Here is a 20,023-nt window from a genome sequence, read left to right as displayed (position 1 = left end):
TTGTACATCAAATATATCATATATTATATCATAATATCATATCTTAGGCTATTATAGATAAATAAAAAATATTGTATAATATATTGTATAATGCACCTCAGCTAAATTATAAATGCGACTTTTGGTCAGTATTAACTAGCCCTATATTCAGTCATATAAAACAAACAGACATCCAAAAATATTTGCTTCTAGTTTTCTTAAAATCTCAAACTTTTTCTATTTTCTTGTCGGACTAGAGAGTGACTAAAGAAAAAGTCCTAATGTATCCTGACTAGAATGCGCGCTCTCGTCTGTCCACACATGAACCCGACACCCTGCGCGCCCCCGCGGGCTCGTGCCCGGGGCGGTGTAGGGGACTGTGAGCAGGGAGAGGGACAGCCCTACAGACCACACCGGGAGTCCGCTCACTTCAGCGGCTCACTGAGGATCTAACAGCCGCTCCTGGGTGTGTATTTAAAGGGCAGGAATTAAAAGAGCTCCCCGTTAATCCCGGACACCGTCAGTGAGAAGTTTTAACCCGGTTAAGTCACCTCAGAGGGCGGAACAATGAGGGAGAGCCAGCCGGGCTGCTGGAGCTCCTCTACCGGCTGCTGCTGCCTCAGCTAACGGCTAACTGAAGAGCCAGCCCCGCCGCTACCGAGTAACTTTATCGCTTTACCGCCAACACCGAACACTTTACCGGATACTTAGAGGGCTAACGGACTCTTCTGGAGGGGTTATTTTACCCGGGACAAGTTTTCCTCCCGTGTGGACATGGAGACGGACTCAGCAGCAGGAGACGTGGACTCTCTGCACGGAGGACTGAACCTCCTGGACCCGCTGCTGGACCGGATCCTGGTGGACAGCGTGTCTCAGCAGCAGGGATGGCTCCGAGTTTACGGTAAGAAAACCACCTAAACAGACCAGACCGGACTGAGCTGGTCTAGTGAAGGGGGTCCGCTGGTAGTCTGGAGCGAGTTACCGAGAGGAGAGCCAGGTAACTGCCCCAGTGTTACGGTGGAAAGAGTGACCATGTTAACTGGTGACACCCAGCAGAGTGTGTCCGGTGTTGACGTAGGACTGACAGTGTCTCAGTAATCAACTCTATAGCTTTATAATGAGAACAGTAAAACAGTATTAGCTTTATTATGAGAACAGTAAAACAGTATTAGCTTTATTATGAGAACAGTAAAACAGTATTAGCTTTATTATGAGAACAGTAAAACAGTATTAGCTTTATTATGAGAACATTAAAACAGTATTAGCTTTATTATGAGAACAGTAAAACAGTATTAACTTTATTATGAGAACAGTAAAACAGTATTAGCTTTATTATGAGAACAGTTAAACAGTATTACCTTTATTATGAGAACAGTAAAACAGTATTAGCTTTATTATGAGAACAGTAAAACAGTATTAGCTTTATTATGAGAACAGTAAAACAGTATTAGCTTTATTATGAGAACATTAAAACAGTATTAGCTTTATTATGAGAACATTAAAACAGTATTAGCTTTATTATGAGAACAGTAAAACAGTATTAGCTTTATTATGAGAACATTAAAACAGTATTAGCTTTATTATGAGAACAGTAAAACAGTATTAGCTTTATTATGAGAACAGTAAAACAGTATTAGCTTTATTATGAGAACAGTAAAACAGTATTAGCTTTATTATGAGAACATTAAAACAGTATTAGCTTTATTATGAGAACATTAAAACAGTATTAGCTTTATTATGAGAACAGTAAAACAGTATTAGCTTTACTATGAGAACAGTAAAACAGTATTAGCTTTACTATGAGAACAGTAAAACAGTATTAGCTTTATTATGAGAACAGTAAAACAGTATTAGCTTTATTATGAGAACAGTAAAACAGTATTAGCTTTATTATGAGAACAGTAAAACAGTATTAGCTTTATTATGAGAACATTAAAACAGTATTAGCTTTATTATGAGAACAGTAAAACAGTATTAGCTTTACTATGAGAACAGTAAAACAGTATTAGCTTTATTATGAGAACATTAAAACAGTATTAGCTTTATTATGAGAACAGTAAAACAGTATTAGCTTTATTATGAGAACATTAAAACAGTATTAGCTTTATTATGAGAACAGTAAAACAGTATTAGCTTTATTATGAGAACAGTAAAACAGTATTAGCTTTACTATGAGAACAGTAAAACAGTATTAGCTTTACTATGAGAACAGTAAAACAGTATTAGCTTTATTATGAGAACTGTAAAACAGTATTAGCTTTACTATGAGAACAGTAAAACAGTATTAGCTTTACTATGAGAACAGTAAAACAGTATTAGCTTTATTATGAGAACAGTAAAACAGTATTAGCTTTACTATGAGAACAGTAAAACAGTATTAGCTTTATTATGAGAACTGTAAAACAGTATTAGCTTTATTATGAGAACAGTAAAACAGTATTAGCTTTATTATGAGAACAGTTAAACAGTATTAGCTTTATTATGAGAACAGTTAAACAGTATTAGCTTTATTATGAGAACAGTCACCCTAGTGAAATATTTCTGTTTTAAAATAAACTGAAATATCATAGAAAAGTGATTTTTTTAAAGCTGTAACTTTCATATATCTTAGATGGAGAAATGGAATATTTTTCTTCATAATTATGGTTTTATATTGTTAAAACTCAAAATTCAGTCTCCTAAATTACCAGAATGTTTTTAAAATCAACACCTGTGCCCTACTGAAAGTTTAGTGCTGAGTGAAGAAACCCAGTTTTGACCTGAGTTTTGGCCCCCATAAGTCCTCTGTGCTGGTCAGTAGGCGGTATACAGCCAGCACTTCGCCAGGACGGTCTAAAAGGACCCTCTCTTCCCCCCTGTTTCTTTCAGCTAGTCCCAGGTCACCTCAGGAGGACTGAGAGTGAGCTCCAGTCTCCCAGAGTGGCCATCTTTGATGAGAGATGTTCTTGGTTTTACCCTCTCTACCAAACAGAAGTATTCGTAACAGCCTTCTTCATTCATGCATGCAGTACTTAGTCCAGGCTCCTTTTGCATGAATTATTGGCATGAAGGCAATCAGCTTGTGGCACTGCAGGTACTGCCTAGCCAGCTGGTCTGAGCTGAAGCCCTTATAGCACAGGTGTCAAACTCAAGACCCGAGGACCAAACCCGGCCCATGAAACCATTATATCTGGCCCGCAAGATCATATCATCTTTGTATTCTAACTGGTCCACCAGTATGAGGTCTGCAGTTTTCCTCCAGTATAAAAATGTAATCTTAACCTTGTTGATTTAAAATATCCTTGTTAAACCATAACAATCTGGAAAAACTAAAGAATAAGAAAGACTTCATAAAAAGTCAAGAATGTGGGGGAAAAATAATTTTGTTTTATTTCATAATTTCAATTTTGCATCTGAAGATTACAGACTTATGATTTTGACTTTTCATTTCATGTTTTAACCTTTTCAACTCATAATTTGGACTTTATATGTCACATTTTTATCTTTTAGATTCACAATTTTAAATTTTAAGTTATATTTTGACCTTTTTAATCCCATATCTTGACTTTTAAACGTATGATTTCAATTTTCCTCTCGTATTTTGACATTTTAAATTAATAATTTGTACTTGTTATATCATATTTTGACCTTTTAGACTCCCAATTCTAAATTTAAGTAATATTTTTTAACTTTTTAGGTTTTTATTTTGAATTCAAGCTCATATTTTGACATTTTCAACTCCTAATTTTGGCTTTTTAATCCCACATTTTGAACTGTCATACTACTAAATACTACTGAATTTTAAGTCATATTTTGAATTTTAAACTCATGATTTTAAATTTGCGCTCATATTTTGACCTTTTCAAACTAATGATTTCAACTTTCTCCTCATATATTTTCTCTTTAAAAACATTTTTCTATTCTTAATATCGTGTTCTGATCTTTTGAACTAAAAAATTGGAACTTTTTATCTCAGATTTGAGCCTTTAAACTTATTATTTTTACTTTTTGAATTTCCAAATGATTTATCATCAGTGCTGTTTTTCATATGTTATTTCTGGTGAAAATGAGGTTGACAGTTATAGTTAAATGTTGACCCTGTAGGCTCTCAGGTTAGACCTGAATCCAGAATCCGGCCCCTGCTGTGACTGAGTTCGATACCCCTGCCTTCTAGAATCTCTGTGGTTTTGTCCAGAAGAGGATGAGGGACAGCAGAGCCAACAACCCTGGCTTCGTAACACCCCAGCAGTGCCACGGGCTGATCGCCTCCATGCTGCAGTGATGCAGTAATTCATGCTAAAGAAGCCTGGACTAAGTACTGACTGTATTTGCCTCATTAAGAGGACATTTCTGTCATAATTATTTATTAGTCTAGTGCAGTGGTGTAGTGCAGGGTGTATGCAGGTATAGGGAACACACCAGTCTCCATTGTGTACACCCAGCCCCCCCTCTTCTCCTAGGATGGTTAAGGCGTGGGACACCTCTCCCTCTAATGGAACCTTCTTCCCCTCTTCTAACCTCTGTGCGGCACTGCAGTCCACCTGGTGCAACAACCAGAGTCTGCTCTGTCAGAACGGGGAATCTCACATGATCACACACTATTTTTTTTTTTTTTTTCCAAGATTTATTTTTGGCCTTTTTGCCTTTATTAGATAGGACAGTGGATAGAGTCGGAAGCAGGGAAGAGAGCGGGGAGAGGCATGCAGGAAATAGTGCCACAGGCCGGATTCGAACCCGGGTCGCCTGCGTACATGGCGCGTGCCTTAACCACTTGACTACTGGCGTGCCGATCACACACTATTTTATAGTAAACCAGATGAATAAGCTAGCTGTTAGCTCCCTGCTACATCCACGTTTTGGTGATCTCAGTCCTCTCTGTCTGACTGTGGCTTGTTTTACAGACATGTTAAACACTCATGCTGTCTCTTGCTTCTCCATCTCTGACATCTGTCTACTTTTCTTTGTGTTACTATCATCGCCATGGCTGAGTTTGCTGTGCTTCCTCCTTCAGTTAGCCTGCTTTTTGATTGGTTTTCATTACACTCTACATAACAAGCCACAGAGAGCATGCTCGGCTGTCCTCAGTGTTCCCACCACACAGCAGGGTTTCTGGTTACAACTATTGAGTTATTATATATAATAGTATATAATTTAATGAAATGGGAGCAGCTCTGATCATCTCATGGAGGATAAAACCAGTCTTAACACGCCTGATAAATCCAGGAAGATAATCCGTAGAACCGCCAGATAATCTGTTTTTTGCTGACTTTGGTTAGAAGAGGGAATCAGGCCAATAATTATCTTATCTGTAGTATGAACCATGCTTTAGCCATAATCATCAAGGTAAAAGGCTTAGATCAGTGTTACTCAATCCTGCTGAACTAAGGAGCCAAATTTTTGAAAAATACCTTTGCAAGAGCCACAATCTAAGTGGTTAAGAGTGGCAAAAACTGTTGAAAAGGGGCAAGATAGGGAGAAAAAAGGTGCAAAAAATGGTCAGATTGGAATAAAGTGTCAAAAAAGGGCAATGGAAATATTCAGACAAAAAATAAAGGTTGACAATTAAGTTTGACAGTAAAAGCGTCCTGTAAGTGTGAGGAAAGAAATGATTAATGTGATTTGCAATGGATGATATCTGAGGTCAAAGTTCATTTTTTAAAGGTTTCTTGGGGATTATATTTCAAATGATGGACTCTCTGCAGGGTTAGTGATGGTGGCTTTGACCCTGATGATGGACTCTCTGCAGGGTTAGTGATGGTGGCTTTGACCCTGATGATGGACTCTCTGCAGGGTTAGTGATGGTGGCTTTGACCCTGATGATGGACTCTCTGCAGGGTTAGTGATGGTGGCTTTGACCCTGATGATGGACTCTGCAGGGTTAGTGATGGTGGCTTTGACCCTGATGATGGACTCTCTGCAGGGTTAGTGATGGTCTCTTTGACCCTGATGATGGACTCTCTGCAGGGTTAGTGATGGTGGCTTTGACCCTGATGATGGACTCTCTGCAGGGTTGGTGATGGTCTCTTTGACCCTGATGATGGACTCTCTGCAGGGTTAGTGATGGTGGCTTTGACCCTGATGATGGACTCTCTGCAGGGTTAGTGATGGTGGCTTTGACCCTGATGATGGACTCTCTGCAGGGTTAGTGATGGTGGCTTTGACCCTGATGATGGACTCTGCAGGGTTAGTGATGGTGGCTTTGACCCTGATGATGGACTCTCTGCAGGGTTAGTGATGGTGGCTTTGACCCTGATGATGGACTCTCTGCAGGGTTAGTGATGGTGGCTTTGACCCTGATGATGGACTCTGCAGGGTTAGTGATGGTGGCTTTGACCCTGATGATGGACTCTCTGCAGGGTTAGTGATGGTGGCTTTGACCCTGATGATGGACTCTCTGCAGGGTTAGTGATGGTGGCTTTGACCCTGATGATGGACTCTGCAGGGTTAGTGATGGTGGCTTTGACCCTGATGATGGACTCTGCAGGGTTAGTGATGGTGACTTTGACCCTGATGATGGACTCTCTGCAGGGTTAGTGATGGTGGCTTTGACCCTGATGATGGACTCTCTGCAGGGTTAGTGATGGTGGCTTTGACCCTGATGATGGACTCTCTGCAGGGTTAGTGATGGTGGCTTTGACCCTGATGATGGACTCTCTGCAGGACTAGTGATGGTGGCTTTGACCCTGATGATGGACTCTGCAGGGTTAGTGATGGTGGCTTTGACCCTGATGATGGACTCTGCAGGGTTAGTGATGGTGGCTTTGACCCTGATGATGGACTCTCTGCAGGACTAGTGATGGTGGCTTTGACCCTGATGATGGACTCTGCAGGGTTAGTGATGGTGGCTTTGACCCTGATGATGGACTCTCTGCAGGTGAAAAATACTCAGTTAAATCAGAGAAACAGAAGCAGAAGTTTTCACGTTCCCTTGCAGACAGTACGCTGGGTAAAATGAGTCCAAGTTTAGTACTCCAGGTGTACTGTCTCCTCCCAGGATTTTAGTTCCTCTATGCCCTAGAATAAAAGTTCCTCGGAGCTCTTTAAAGGCTTTTCCATGGCGCTGACGCTCTGCTGATGAGCTCGCTGTGTTTTATTTCCACGTGTGATGCTCTCAGGAGGAAGTGAGTGAAGTGAGTAAACTCTGGCTGGTTGTAGCTCAGGCTGTGAGTCATGGCGGCTGTCTGTAGCCATGTTTAACTGTTCACACCCAAACAGCATCACCCAGCAGCTGGGTCTGCTTCTTTACAGATTAATGATGTTTTAGGAGAGCTATGAATTAGAGGGAACATTCACAGGACGAATAAGAGCCATAAATAACCGCCGTAGAGGTCGTCTGAGAGTTGGTTTTTACGGTTTACTCCAGTGATCCAGTAATTCTTCAACATCTCAGTGATGCTCTCAGAGTGGCCCTGATGATGGACTTTCTTGGAACATCATACCCTCCTCATGTCATTGAATTTCATCTGTTTCTCCTCTTTTGACTGTATCAGATGTACGTTTTGTAAAGAGGCTCCAGTAACTCTACTCCATGCTTCAGCTTATCGTTGATCAGGTAGCGTACTGCAAACATCATCTCTGGGTGTAAGAGTCCAGGAGGAAATCAGCAGCAAGAACATGCAGAAAAATGTTAAAACGAAGGCATTAGGAGTTTAAGGTCTTGTTTGAGGCATCCTCACATGGTGCATTTGGAGGGGCGTACCAGTGGACGCCTTGGTCTCGTGTAGGGATGGTACTCCGTATTGATTCGAGTTCTTATCGATACCACTATCGATACTTTCTATAGTTTGGTGGAAAGACAAAACGAGGACAAATACAATCAAAGTGGTCAATTCTGAGTAGTGCTTGAGTTAAAAAGACTCACATCTATTTTATATCCCTCAAATTTGGGATGGGTACCTTTCGCCTTTGAACCGGTACGGTACCGATTCCCGGTACCTGTGAACCGATACCAGTACACAACGGTACCTTTTGAGTGTGAATAATATGCATTAATAAATTAAGTATAACCTCAAAACTTCTGAATTTTCAATATCAAAACACTATCAAATATCAGTGTTTAAATAAGTGTTTTTAAAAAATTACCCCAACATGAAAACCTAAACTACTGTAACTACCCAGTGGTTTTTCTTTATATTGCACATATTAAAACCCAGCCCACTACCTCCTATTCCTCTAATTTACCCTCTTGGAAAAATGTGCGTTGGGGTCCATGGAGGGAGAATAAGTTTAAAACACATGAACAATAAAGTATGGAGTCAAAATAACTGACTAAATAAATAAAAGATATAAAATTATACCAATTAAAGTATTACAAATGAAAGTAAGCTAACTACTTCCTCTACCATGAACTACGTGTACTGCACATCTTCTTTCCTCATGCAGTTCTTTTTCCAACAAAACTAAGACGTCATCTTTCCCTGGTAAGAGCAGTCTGCTCCACACTCATCAATCAGTCACGTGACCGTTCACGCAGAAGCATAAACGTCACACACAGGGTCCATTACGTTATATTTGTATACTGCAAAAAGTTAACAGAAAGTGGCAAATTGATTTATTCTGCGATGAAATTAGCAGCGAGGAGCAGCCTGTGGCTCTGTCACTCCTTCAAAATCACTCTGAATCCATCCTGACAGACCGCTTCATACGGCGCCAGCTGCACCAAGTTAGAGAGATGGAGAGCAGCTTTACGGACACGGCCACACTAGGCAGTCCTCACCGTGCCTTAATTCAGTGTCTGTTAGGTGACTGAGCGAACAAACGTATCCCTTTATCTACTTTATTTCCACGGTTGATATCCACAAGATAAATGGGCAAAGCACGGTGTTTAAAGAGGATTGAGAGATTTTTGTGCTGACGCGTCATTACCAAATGCATGGTACCGCATAGAAAATTGACTACTTTTAGGTGCCCATTCGGTCTAGTTTAAGTCATCACTGATCTATTTTTGTTAGTCTTAGTCTAGTTTTAGTCATCACAGATCTATTTTTGTTAGTCTTAGTCTAGTTTTAGTCATCACAGATCTATTTTTGTTAGTCTTAGTCTAGTTTTAGTCATCACAGATCTATTTTTGTTAGTCTTAGTCTAGTTTTAGTCATCACAGATCTATTTTTGTTAGTCTTAGTCTAGTTTTAGTCATCACAGATCTATTTTTGTTAGTCTTAGTCTAGTTTTAGTCATCACAGATCTATTTTTGTTAGTCTTAGTCTAGTTTTAGTCATCACAGATCTATTTTTGTTAGTTTTAGTCTAGTTTTAGTCATCACAGATCTATTTTTGTTAGTCTTAGTCTAGTTTTAGTCATCACAGATCTATTTTTGTTAGTCTTAGTCTAGTTTTAGTCATCACAGATCTATTTTTGTTAGTCTTAGTCTAGTTTTAGTCATCACAGATCTATTTTTGTTAGTTTTAGTCTAGTTTTAGTCATCACAGATCTATTTTTGTTAGTTTTAGTCTAGTTTTAGTCATCACAGATCTATTTTTGTTAGTCTTAGTCTAGTTCTAGTCATCACAGATCTATTTTTGTAAGTTCAGTCTAGTTTTAGTCATCACAGATCTATTTTTGTTAGTCTCAGTCTAGTTTTAGTCATCACAGATCTATTTTTGTTTGTCTTAGTCTAGTTTTAGTCATCACAGATCTATTTTTGTTAGTCTTAGTCTAGTTTTAGTCATCACAGATCTATTTTTGTTAGTCTAAGTCTAGTTTTAGTCATCACAGATCTACTTTTGTTAGTTTTAGTCTAGTTTTAGTCATCACAGATCAATTTTTGTTAGTTTTAGTCTAGTTTTAGTCATCACAGATCAATTTTTGTTAGTTTTAGTCTAGTTTTAGTCATCACAGATCTACTTTTGTTAGTTTTAGTCTAGTTTTAGTCATCACAGATCTACTTTTGTTAGTTTTAGTCTAGTTTTAGTCATCACAGATCTACTTTTGTTAGTTTTAGTCTAGTTTTAGTCATCACAGATCAATTTTTGTTAGTTTTAGTCTAGTTTTAGTCATCACAGATCAATTTTTGTTAGTTTTAGTCTAGTTTTAGTCATCACAGATCTATTTTTGTTAGTTTTAGTCTAGTTTTAGTCATCACAGATCAATTTTTGTTAGTTTTAGTCTAGTTTTAGTCATCACAGATCAATTTTTGTAAGTTCAGTCTAGTTTTAGTCATCACAGATCTATTTTTGTTAGTTTTAGTCTAGTTTTAGTCATCACAGATCTATTTTTGTAAGTTCAGTCTAGTTCTAGTCATCACAGATCTATTTTTGTAAGTTCAGTCTAGTTTTAGTCATCACAGACCTATTTTTGTTAGTTTTAGTCTAGTTTTAGTCATCACAGATCAATTTTTGTTAGTTTTAGTCTAGTTTTAGTCATCACAGATCTATTTTTGTTAGTTTTAGTCTAGTTTTAGTCATCACAGATCTACTTTTGTTAGTTTTAGTCTAGTTTTAGTCATCACAGATCAATTTTTGTTAGTTTTAGTCTAGTTTTAGTCATCACAGATCAATTTTTGTTAGTCTTAGTCTAGTTTTAGTCATCACAGATCTACTTTTGTTAGTTTTAGTCTAGTTTTAGTCATCACAGATCTACTTTTGTTAGTTTTAGTCTAGTTTTAGTCATCACAGATCTACTTTTGTTAGTTTTAGTCTAGTTTTAGTCATCACAGATCAATTTTTGTTAGTTTTAGTCTAGTTTTAGTCATCACAGATCTACTTTTGTTAGTTTTAGTCTAGTTTTAGTCATCACAGATCAATTTTTGTTAGTTTTAGTCTAGTTTTAGTCATCACAGATCAATTTTTGTTAGTCTTAGTCTAGTTTTAGTCATCACAGATCTACTTTTGTTAGTCTTAGTCTAGTTTTAGTCATCACAGATCTATTTTTGTTAGTCTTAGTCTAGTTTTAGTCATCACAGATCTATTTTTGTTAGTTTTAGTCTAGTTTTAGTCATCACAGATCAATTTTTGTTAGTCTTAGTCTAGTTTTAGTCATCACAGATCTATTTTTGTTAGTCTTAGTCTAGTTTTAGTCATCACAGATCTATTTTTGTTAGTCTTAGTCTAGTTTTAGTCATCACAGATCTATTTTTGTTAGTCTTAGTCTAGTTTTAGTCATCACAGATCTATTTTTGTTAGTCTTAGTCTAGTTTTAGTCATCACAGATCTATTTTTGTTAGTCTTAGTCTAGTTTTAGTCATCACAGATCTACTTTTGTTAGTCTTAGTCTAGTTTTAGTCATCACAGATCTACTTTTGTTAGTTTAAGTCTAGTTTTAGTCATCACAGATCAATTTTTGTTAGTTTTAGTCTAGTTTTAGTCATCACAGATCAATTTTTGTTAGTTTTAGTCTAGTTTTAGTCATCACAGATCTACTTTTGTTAGTTTTAGTCTAGTTTTAGTCATCACAGATCTACTTTTGTTAGTTTTAGTCTAGTTTTAGTCATCACAGATCTACTTTTGTTAGTTTTAGTCTAGTTTTAGTCATCACAGATCAATTTTTGTTAGTTTTAGTCTAGTTTTAGTCATCACAGATCAATTTTTGTTAGTTTTAGTCTAGTTTTAGTCATCACAGATCTATTTTTGTTAGTTTTAGTCTAGTTTTAGTCATCACAGATCAATTTTTGTTAGTTTTAGTCTAGTTTTAGTCATCACAGATCTATTTTTGTAAGTTCAGTCTAGTTTTAGTCATCACAGATCTATTTTTGTTAGTTTTAGTCTAGTTTTAGTCATCACAGATCTACTTTTGTTAGTTTTAGTCTAGTTTTAGTCATCACAGATCAATTTCTGTTAGTTTTAGTCTAGTTTTAGTCATCACAGATCTATTTTTGTTAGTTTTAGTCTAGTTTTAGTCATCACAGATCAATTTCTGTTAGTTTTAGTCTAGTTTTAGTCATCACAGATCTATTTTTGTTAGTTTTAGTCTAGTTTTAGTCATCACAGATCTATTTTTGTAAGTTCAGTCTAGTTCTAGTCATCACAGATCTATTTTTGTAAGTTCAGTCTAGTTTTAGTCATCACAGACCTATTTTTGTTAGTTTTAGTCTAGTTTTAGTCATCACAGATCTATTTTTGTTAGTTTTAGTCTAGTTTTAGTCATCACAGATCAATTTTTGTTAGTTTTAGTCTAGTTTTAGTCATCACAGATCAATTTTTGTTAGTTTTAGTCTAGTTTTAGTCATCACAGATCTATTTTTGTTAGTTTTAGTCTAGTTTTAGTCATGAAAAAAAAGGCTGTCGATGAACATTTTTAGTCATAGTTTCAGTCACCCAGATTAACACTGCTGTGCTGGAGTGTTTGTTTTAACAGCTGTTTCTAATTTTAGTCTCTGTCCCTTTACCTGATTAAGAAAACTGGATTGTGCTATTTTTATGAGCACTGGAGTATCAGGTAAGTCCAGAACCCAGATAATAATCAGTGTGCATGTAAGCGCCTTGCTGACATTTGCATCCTTTAAAGGTAATTAGCTTCCAGTTCTTTCTTAGTGTTTGGTGGCTGTCAGTGGCAGCTACTTAAGGAACAAATGGAGAAAAAAATGCATCTAAAGCAGTATTAATATTTAAGTCCAAATAACCCTGAAGCACTTTAGTGTCTCTAAAGCAGTGCAGTTCTTGCTGTGGAGCTCTTTTAAGATTCTCCGTTTTCACCGTGTGAGTTTGTCGTCCTGCTAGCTAACAGGACGCTCCCGCTTTAAGGTGATAGTTGTGAAGTTCAGACTCAGAGCCTCCATGGAGAGTTTATGTGGCGTCAGTATTCCCACCACTGAAGCTCTTTTGCTGCTAAAACATTTCAGAAACACTGGTACTAAAGACTCAGGATGTTTGTGTTGAAGGCTTACAGTTCAGAATCAAACATGGTGGCCACAGAGCATCTTTTTATAGCCATGGATGGTGGTAAAGCCTGGTTAGATGACCTGCTCAGTATGTATCTGGGTCACATGGCTGCCAGGTTCCTGTTGGCAAACATTTTGGGAAACTGGCACACAATCCTTGGCCTCTGGTGGCCGTCATTGGCAATCATAGCGGTGTATAAAAAGGGTTAACAAACAGGAAGTGGTGCTCTGAAAATCAGTCGAGAATGTGGAGAGAAAGCTGGTTCAAATAGAACCATTAGAGTTTAAATGTTCCACTTTACCAGAGGGCATTTGTTCCCACACTCCCTGAACACAGCGCTGGTATCTGTGGGAGCAGCTCTGTGTCAGGATGTTTGCTCTGCCCCCCTCCTCCCCCCCCCTCCCCCCGGTGTTGGCAGAGTGTGATGTCAGCAGACAGTTTGCACCGGTGATCTCACCCGGCAGGACTCCGGCTGCTCTGGCATCAGATCCGCTCTGCCCTCGCCGCTCAAATACCTCAAACTGATCCAACAATGAAGCGGGCTGAAACCGGCTCAGTGAGAAAACGTGAGCGTCTGTTTGTGCTGCCGTCACACCTGAGCAGGTGAAGCTGGCAGTGTTTGGAGAGAGAGGTCAGATGATGGGGATGATCATCAGGCTGAATCAGCTGCAGATTAGGGTTGACCTCACTATGATTACAGGATATTAGAGCGTCATCCTTCACTACGTGACCTAAACATGACCTAAACATGATCCAAACATGACCAGGCCACTTTCACTGATTCATGTTTACACACATGATATTTAAACTGTATCTTATCTTCAATAGATCAAAATTGCAATTTCAGCTGAAATTGCGTGGGAATGCTGTGAGCTGAATTGTGGAAGAACTGCTGAAAATAGCTGAAATAGCAAAAAAATAGCATAAAATGGCATAAAAGTAGCTGAAAATGGCATTCAATTGTTAAAAAAGGATAAAATAAGCCAAATGAAAATAGCTTAGGAATAGCTGAAAGTAGCCTAAAAATAGCTAAAAATGGCTTAGGAATAGCTGAAAGTAGCCTAAAAATAGCTGAAAATAGCTTAGGAATAGCTGAAAGTAGCCTAAAATAGCTGAAAATAGCTTAGGAATAGCTGAAAGTAGCCTAAAAATAGCTGAAAATAGCTTAGGAATAGCTGAAAGTGGCCTAAAATAGCTGAAAATAGCTTAGGAATAGCTGAAAGTAGCCTAAAATAGCTGAAAATAGCTTAGGAATAGCTGAAAGTAGCCTAAAAATAGCTGAATATGGTATAAAAATAGCTGTGGACCAAATTTTTTTTTTCAGTAGAGTAGTTTGTTCAGGAGTTCTGCCTCTTCTCACAACCTTCCTCCTGCACTCTAGTGATGATGTCATCACTCTAAGTCTCCCCATGTACTCCATTGTAAACAACTAAGAAAGAAAAATCTTGATAAAGTTTAATCAGCAAAAAGCAAAATAGTTAAAAAAGTATAAATAGTATAAAAATCTACTAAAAATAGCTGAAAAGAGCAGAAGATGCTGAAGAGCATGATAGTAAAGTAGTGAAAATAGCCCAAGGAATGCCAAAGTTATGGGGAGTATTAAAAAAGTGCAGATTTGTGAAATGTTGCCATCTGTTTAACATTTTTAAACTAAGTTAAATATTTAAAAAATTATAAAAGTTAGAAAAGAGAAAAGTCATAGCAGTCGAATGATGAAGAAACAGAGTTTTAAAGTTTAAACGGGGATAGCTGGCACGGAATAATAATAATAATAACAATAATAGAAATGGCCGATGTGAATATCAGTAATGTGGATGCTTACTCGGCATCCCCACTATTAATTATTGGGGCTGATAAAGGCCGATAGTTTACCGTTTGTGCTGCTCTCTCCCAGTCTTTAGTTTAGACTCACTTCAGTTTTAACTCCTAGCTGTGAAGCCTAGCTTAGCATAAAGACTGGGATCAGGTAGAAACCGTTAGCATAGATGTGTGCGGTCTAATGGGACTAATATTGATCCCTGCGTCTTTGTCTAAGCCGTAGATGAGTGAATGATCTTTTACAGCGCTGATAATCTGAGATCTGTGGATGTAATCCCGTCTTTGTGAGCGCGGACACAGAGAATAATCCGGAGAAAGGCCGTGCTGTATAAGCCTATTAAAGCTGACTGCAGACAGACGCCTAAACCAGGACTGATCCGTCTTCTGCCCCCCCCCCACGGCTCGGTCAGCTCCCAGTCACATGAGAACATATATTGTATAATTTCATTTTCTGACTGGTGTAATCCTCCGCCCCGGCGTGCTCTGTCTCTTTAAATCTGAGGCAGGAGCTCTGACAGGTGTGTGACGCGTCACCTGACCCTGCTTTGGTTTTCTGTTGGTGTTAAATCATGAATGTCACCCAGCGGGGAGCATGGCGGGTCTTTCAGACCAGGTCTGATTAGGACTTTATTTTTTACCAGCGTTTACTGACTGATTTTAGTGTGTTTGATTCATTAAAGGGTCATTCCTGTGTTTTCATGGCTCATACAAATGTCCATTTGAACTGTGAACATTTTAGGGGTTAAAGGTCAACGCCTCTGAGCCTCATGTTCTAACTCTTCTAGTGAATTCTGAATCTCTAGAATGCTGCAGGGATTCTGGACAGGCTCATGACAGCAAAATACCCAGAATGCACCGTCCAGCCCGTTACATAACACGCGGCGGTTTAGAACTCTGTGGTGATCTAATCAGGACTCTGTTTGTGCTAGCGGTCCAGGTGAGCAGGTTCAGGTGTCTGTTTGTGGTCTTGGGGACAATGGAGACCCGTCCAAGGAGGAAATGGAAAGTTCCTCACAGGATGGGGGGCGTTGGGACAGGATTTCCTCCTCTGAGACAAAACAAGAGTCCAGATTCTGTGGACCAAAATAAGCTGCTGCCGGCTATTTCAGGACAGGGAGTGGAAAAACACGGGAGGAGCTGGCGTTATGTTTTTAAGTGGGACCAAGGATGCACGGGTCCAGATTTTTAACTCTGATACTGGTCTGGTACCTGGGCTGTGGGTGCAGGTCTGATCTAATGTGAAGGTCATTGGTGTGTGAGGCAGCATCAGGATTTAAACTGAGTGGTTCAGAGACCAGAACTCCACCAGGACCCTTGTTTAGCTGGAGTTTGTGTATTTCTGGTGTATTTAGAGTTATAAAGGCTGAGAGGACTCTCTCTGCTCCATATGACGTTTCACATGATTCACATTAACATGATTCTTCTTCAGTCTCCTCTGGGTGATAGAGCCCTCCTCCTCCTCCTCACTCTTCATCATAGGAGTCTCTGTTAAACATATTTATGACAATTTTTCTGCTCTGTCTTTTCCAATCAGACCTTAATCCCAGTGATCTGTAGTAACAGAGTCTGCATTAACAGAGGGCCACATCAATGTTGAGCTGTAGTAGCAGTAAAATAGAGGAGCCTGGTAGTGGAAAAGTAAAGTGCTGGGATGTTTTCCTCCCATAAACCTAGATTAACCCTGGAGCTGATCCTCCACGCTGCTGAGACCAGGGGCAAGGGCGTAGCACGGGGGAAAAAGGTACTTATTACCCAGGCCCACAGTAGGAAGGGGCCTGTGAGAAGCCCACAATAAAAAGTGTGATTTTATTTGCCTTTCTTAGCATTTAGTGTCATTATTGAATCATAAGTGACTAAATGAATCAGTCAGCAACTGAAATTTGTATCAGATAGAGCAGCATTACTCAACCCTGCTCAACCAAAGAGCCAGATTGGTGAAAATACCTTTACAAGAGCCACAATCTAAGTGGTGAAAACAGGTTAAAGTGGCAATTAAAAATAAGTTAAAGGGGGCAAAATGGTCAAAAAGCAGCCAAAAAGGGGCAAAATCGGCATGAAAGCCAAATACTGGGGGAAATGTGACAAAAATGGGGGAGAAAAAGTGGCAAAAAAAGGGCAGAAAGTGGCAAAATGTGGATGAGAAGTGACAAAAAAAATGTGTCACAGGTGGCAAAAATTGTCAAAAAGTAGTAAAAACATGACAAACTAGAAAAGCACTCGGAGAGCACAGACCTCCGTCATTAGCATTATCTACCAATAGTGAAGAATCCTATAAAAAATTCCTGGATCCGTCCCCATGTGCCCCCCACCACGGCATTCGCCGATTACTCCCTCCCTGATGGGGTGGAAACACGGTGAGGCAAAGCATTGGCTTCGCTACGGGTGCAAACAGAAGCACCCATGGTCTCACCAGACGACTGGAAGTCATGGCAGAGGGTGAATATTCCTCTATTCCTCCCAGCATTGTGAGTATTCCCGCCACAATTCGCTGTCTTTCCCTCTGTTATGCTCTGACTCGTCTCTCGACCGGGCGTGCGTCTTTCAAACTCTATAAACTCCAAAACTTTGAATAGAAACACACCCACAAATGCTGCTGGGATTGAAGTTACTCATGTCCGCCATCTCCTGGTGTAAAGTGGTAATAGCACAGACCTCCACCATTAGCCCTATCTCCCAATTGTACAGAATCCTTAAAAAAATTCCTGGATCCACACAGTGATCCAGATCACTCCCAAAATCTAAACAGTTCTTCATTATGCCATTTCTGACATTTCCTGACAATTTCATCAAAATCCGTCCATGACTTTTTGAGTTATGTTGCTAACAAACAAACAAACAAACAAACAAACAAATCCGATCACATAACCTCCTTGGCGGAAGTAAAAATGAATGGACAGTGACTAAAATGGGCAAAAGGCAGCCAAAGAGTGGAAAACATTTTGGAAAAAGTGGCATTTGATGGCAAAAGGCAGCTTAAATGGGTGAAAAGTGGTAAAAATTGGGAAAAAAATTGCAAATAGTAAAAAGCAGGATAATAGAGTCAAAAACTGGACAAAAAGAAGTGACAAAAGTGGGCTTAAAGCAGTAAAAAAATGATTACAAGTGGCAAAAACATGCAAATAAGGGCAATGAAAAAATACAGACAAATTTAAAAATTGACAATTAAAGCCGACTATGTAAGCGTGGGAAACAAACTGATTCACGTGACTAACAATGGATCATTTCTGGGGTCAAAGTTTCCTGTACTTGAAGGTTTTCTGGGGGAATAATTTTGAAAAACTAAGACATTAAAGAGCCATTAGCGCCACATTATTTAATAATGTCATACATTTTCAATTATGGTTCAAAACTACATTAAACTGCTGTGATATCTGTAAAAATGAGGCAACACTTGTTGCTTGGCAAACCGGTTAAGGGGGGCCTGTGTAAAATTCTTTCTAGGGGCCCTGAATCCCTCAGCTACGCCCCTGTCACAGGGTTCATGTTTGAGTCTGTCCTAGTCATGCTGGTGGGCGCGACAGCTCACAAACACTCTGAGGGATTTTCTTCAAACTTTGCACACACATCCATCCTGACTTCAGAAGGATCTGAGTAGATTGTGGAGGTCAAAGGTCAGTGCCTTAACTTCCTTTGCTTCTAATTGCTCAAGAATGCTCTGTTTGTTTATTATGATCCCCGTCAGCTTCACCATTAGAAACTATTCTCCCTGAAGACGTGAAGGAAGTCAAGACATTACAGCAGCCCTGAAAGGATCAGTGGAGGCAAGGCCGGGCTGAGCAGCACCATCTGAGTACTTCAGACCTGTAGAAGAGGAGCGGTTCATTCATCACCTCAGGTTCAACAACATTATTGAAGTTCAAGTCCAAGACATAGCCAGCATTTGGACTGGAATGGAAAAAGGAGTAGTACTAGCAAGGCATCAGAGCCTTTGGCACACTTTGACCTTTTGCAGCATCATACCTGTGCATAAAGCTGGACATTGCAAGTGACCTGAGAGTGGCAGTCTCACTGCTGCACCCAAGACGACTGGTAGTTCTAATTTATCTCTGTTTTAATAAGATTCACTCAGTTCTGCTGAGCAGACGTCTCAATAGCTCCTCTTCCTCTCCTGCAGGAGGAAAAGAAGCTGAACTTATCTACCAAACTCTGAGTCCGACTTCAGCTGGTCGGTCTGTCAGATGTCACAGACGTAGGTTTATGGATTAAAGGTGTAGATGGTGGCCTTGTTGGATCATTAAACCTAAATCTATGTTTTAAAGTTCTCTCTCTCTCTTTGAGGTCAGGCTCCATTGTCCATTCCCTCCGTGTTCTTCACATTGACCTCCGCTGAGTTTGAACTTCCTGTCTGTTTTCTGGAAGCATCGCCCGTCCTCTGATCGGTGACGGCATCCAGCAGAGGCTTGTGGGAGATTTACCCAGGATTCCTCAGGGCCGTGTCCCTCTCTCTGCTGATTTATGGGGCTCTTTACGGCCCCGGGTTATTTTTAGCAGCAGGCTGCCATTCAGGTTTCTGGCAGGATGGAGCGGACAGAGTGGCGTCTAATGGAGGAGCGGGTCCGGTCTCGTGCATCGCCTCTCCTCCGCCGCCGTCTGAGCTTCCACCTGAATAACTTCCTCCTCTACTGACTGTTGTTTCCTTTACGCTCTCACAGGAATGTTTGTTACACCTCCTGTTCCAGGAAATGTCTCAGATTCCAGATCTGAAGTCAGATTCAGGTTCTGTTGGCGTGACCCTCGCCCTGCAGAGAGACCAGGACCTGGACTGACCTTTGACCTCCATTAACCCTGAGATAAATCAGCTCCTTGTGTCATAAATGTCTGCGTTTGGATCAAACATAAGAAAATAACTCAGATTCATAGATGAGCGTCGTTGGTCCTGGTCCTGGGCTGTGGTCTTTAACGGGCCGGGGGATTGTGGTGAGGCTGCAGGTGTGAAAACATTCAGACAGGTGATTTTAGAGGTGTGAAGGATTCTTTTTACACCTCTCTGTTCTTTATGGAGCCAAAACATCCTGATGCTTCAACTCAGTGTTCACAGCTTCTGTTTTTGTTGTCCTCTGCTGCACAGAGACGTCTCTGATTCACAGATTTCAGCTTCGGTCTCTCTGTGATTTTAAAGCCACAGTCGCCCCATCCTTCCTCTGAAAGTCTAGTTTGTGTCTTCAGTGTAGCAGCTTTCTCCTCAGTTTAGATGCTGCAGGTGGCTTTGGGAGTTTTTTCACTCTCAAGCTTCAAGTATTTCCTCACCGCTGATATTTCAGCCGTGTGCATGGGCGGAGCGAGGGCGTGACTTATGGGGCTTCAGCCCCGAATGTTTTCTTTAAAGCCCCGAATCTTTCAGGTTGGTTTTAAGAATGTTGCTGAATGTAAGTTCAGTGTCGGTTTCAGTGAGTAAGCAATTTCTCAGGCTAAAGTTTAAAGTGCCTTCCAGC

The 20,023-nt window shown here is 39.7% G+C and overlaps 1 protein-coding gene across 1 annotated transcript in view; it reads left to right on the top strand.

Annotated features, from left to right (window-relative positions):
* Positions 1-344: 344 nt before the first annotated feature.
* rasal2 (RAS protein activator like 2) overlaps positions 345-20,023 on the top strand; it is a 138,256-nt gene continuing 118,577 nt past the window's right edge. The window contains exon 1 of the mRNA XM_041802636.1: positions 345-880. Within this exon, the coding sequence (XP_041658570.1) occupies positions 754-880 (127 nt within the window). The 5' untranslated portion in view covers positions 345-753. The remainder of the gene's footprint in view (positions 881-20,023) is intronic.

This window comes from Cheilinus undulatus, linkage group 13 (assembly GCF_018320785.1).
Source record: "Cheilinus undulatus linkage group 13, ASM1832078v1, whole genome shotgun sequence".
Lineage (NCBI taxonomy): Eukaryota > Metazoa > Chordata > Actinopteri > Labriformes > Labridae > Cheilinus > Cheilinus undulatus.
Note: the sequence above shows the minus strand (reverse complement) of the source record. Positions and strands in the feature narration are given on the sequence as shown.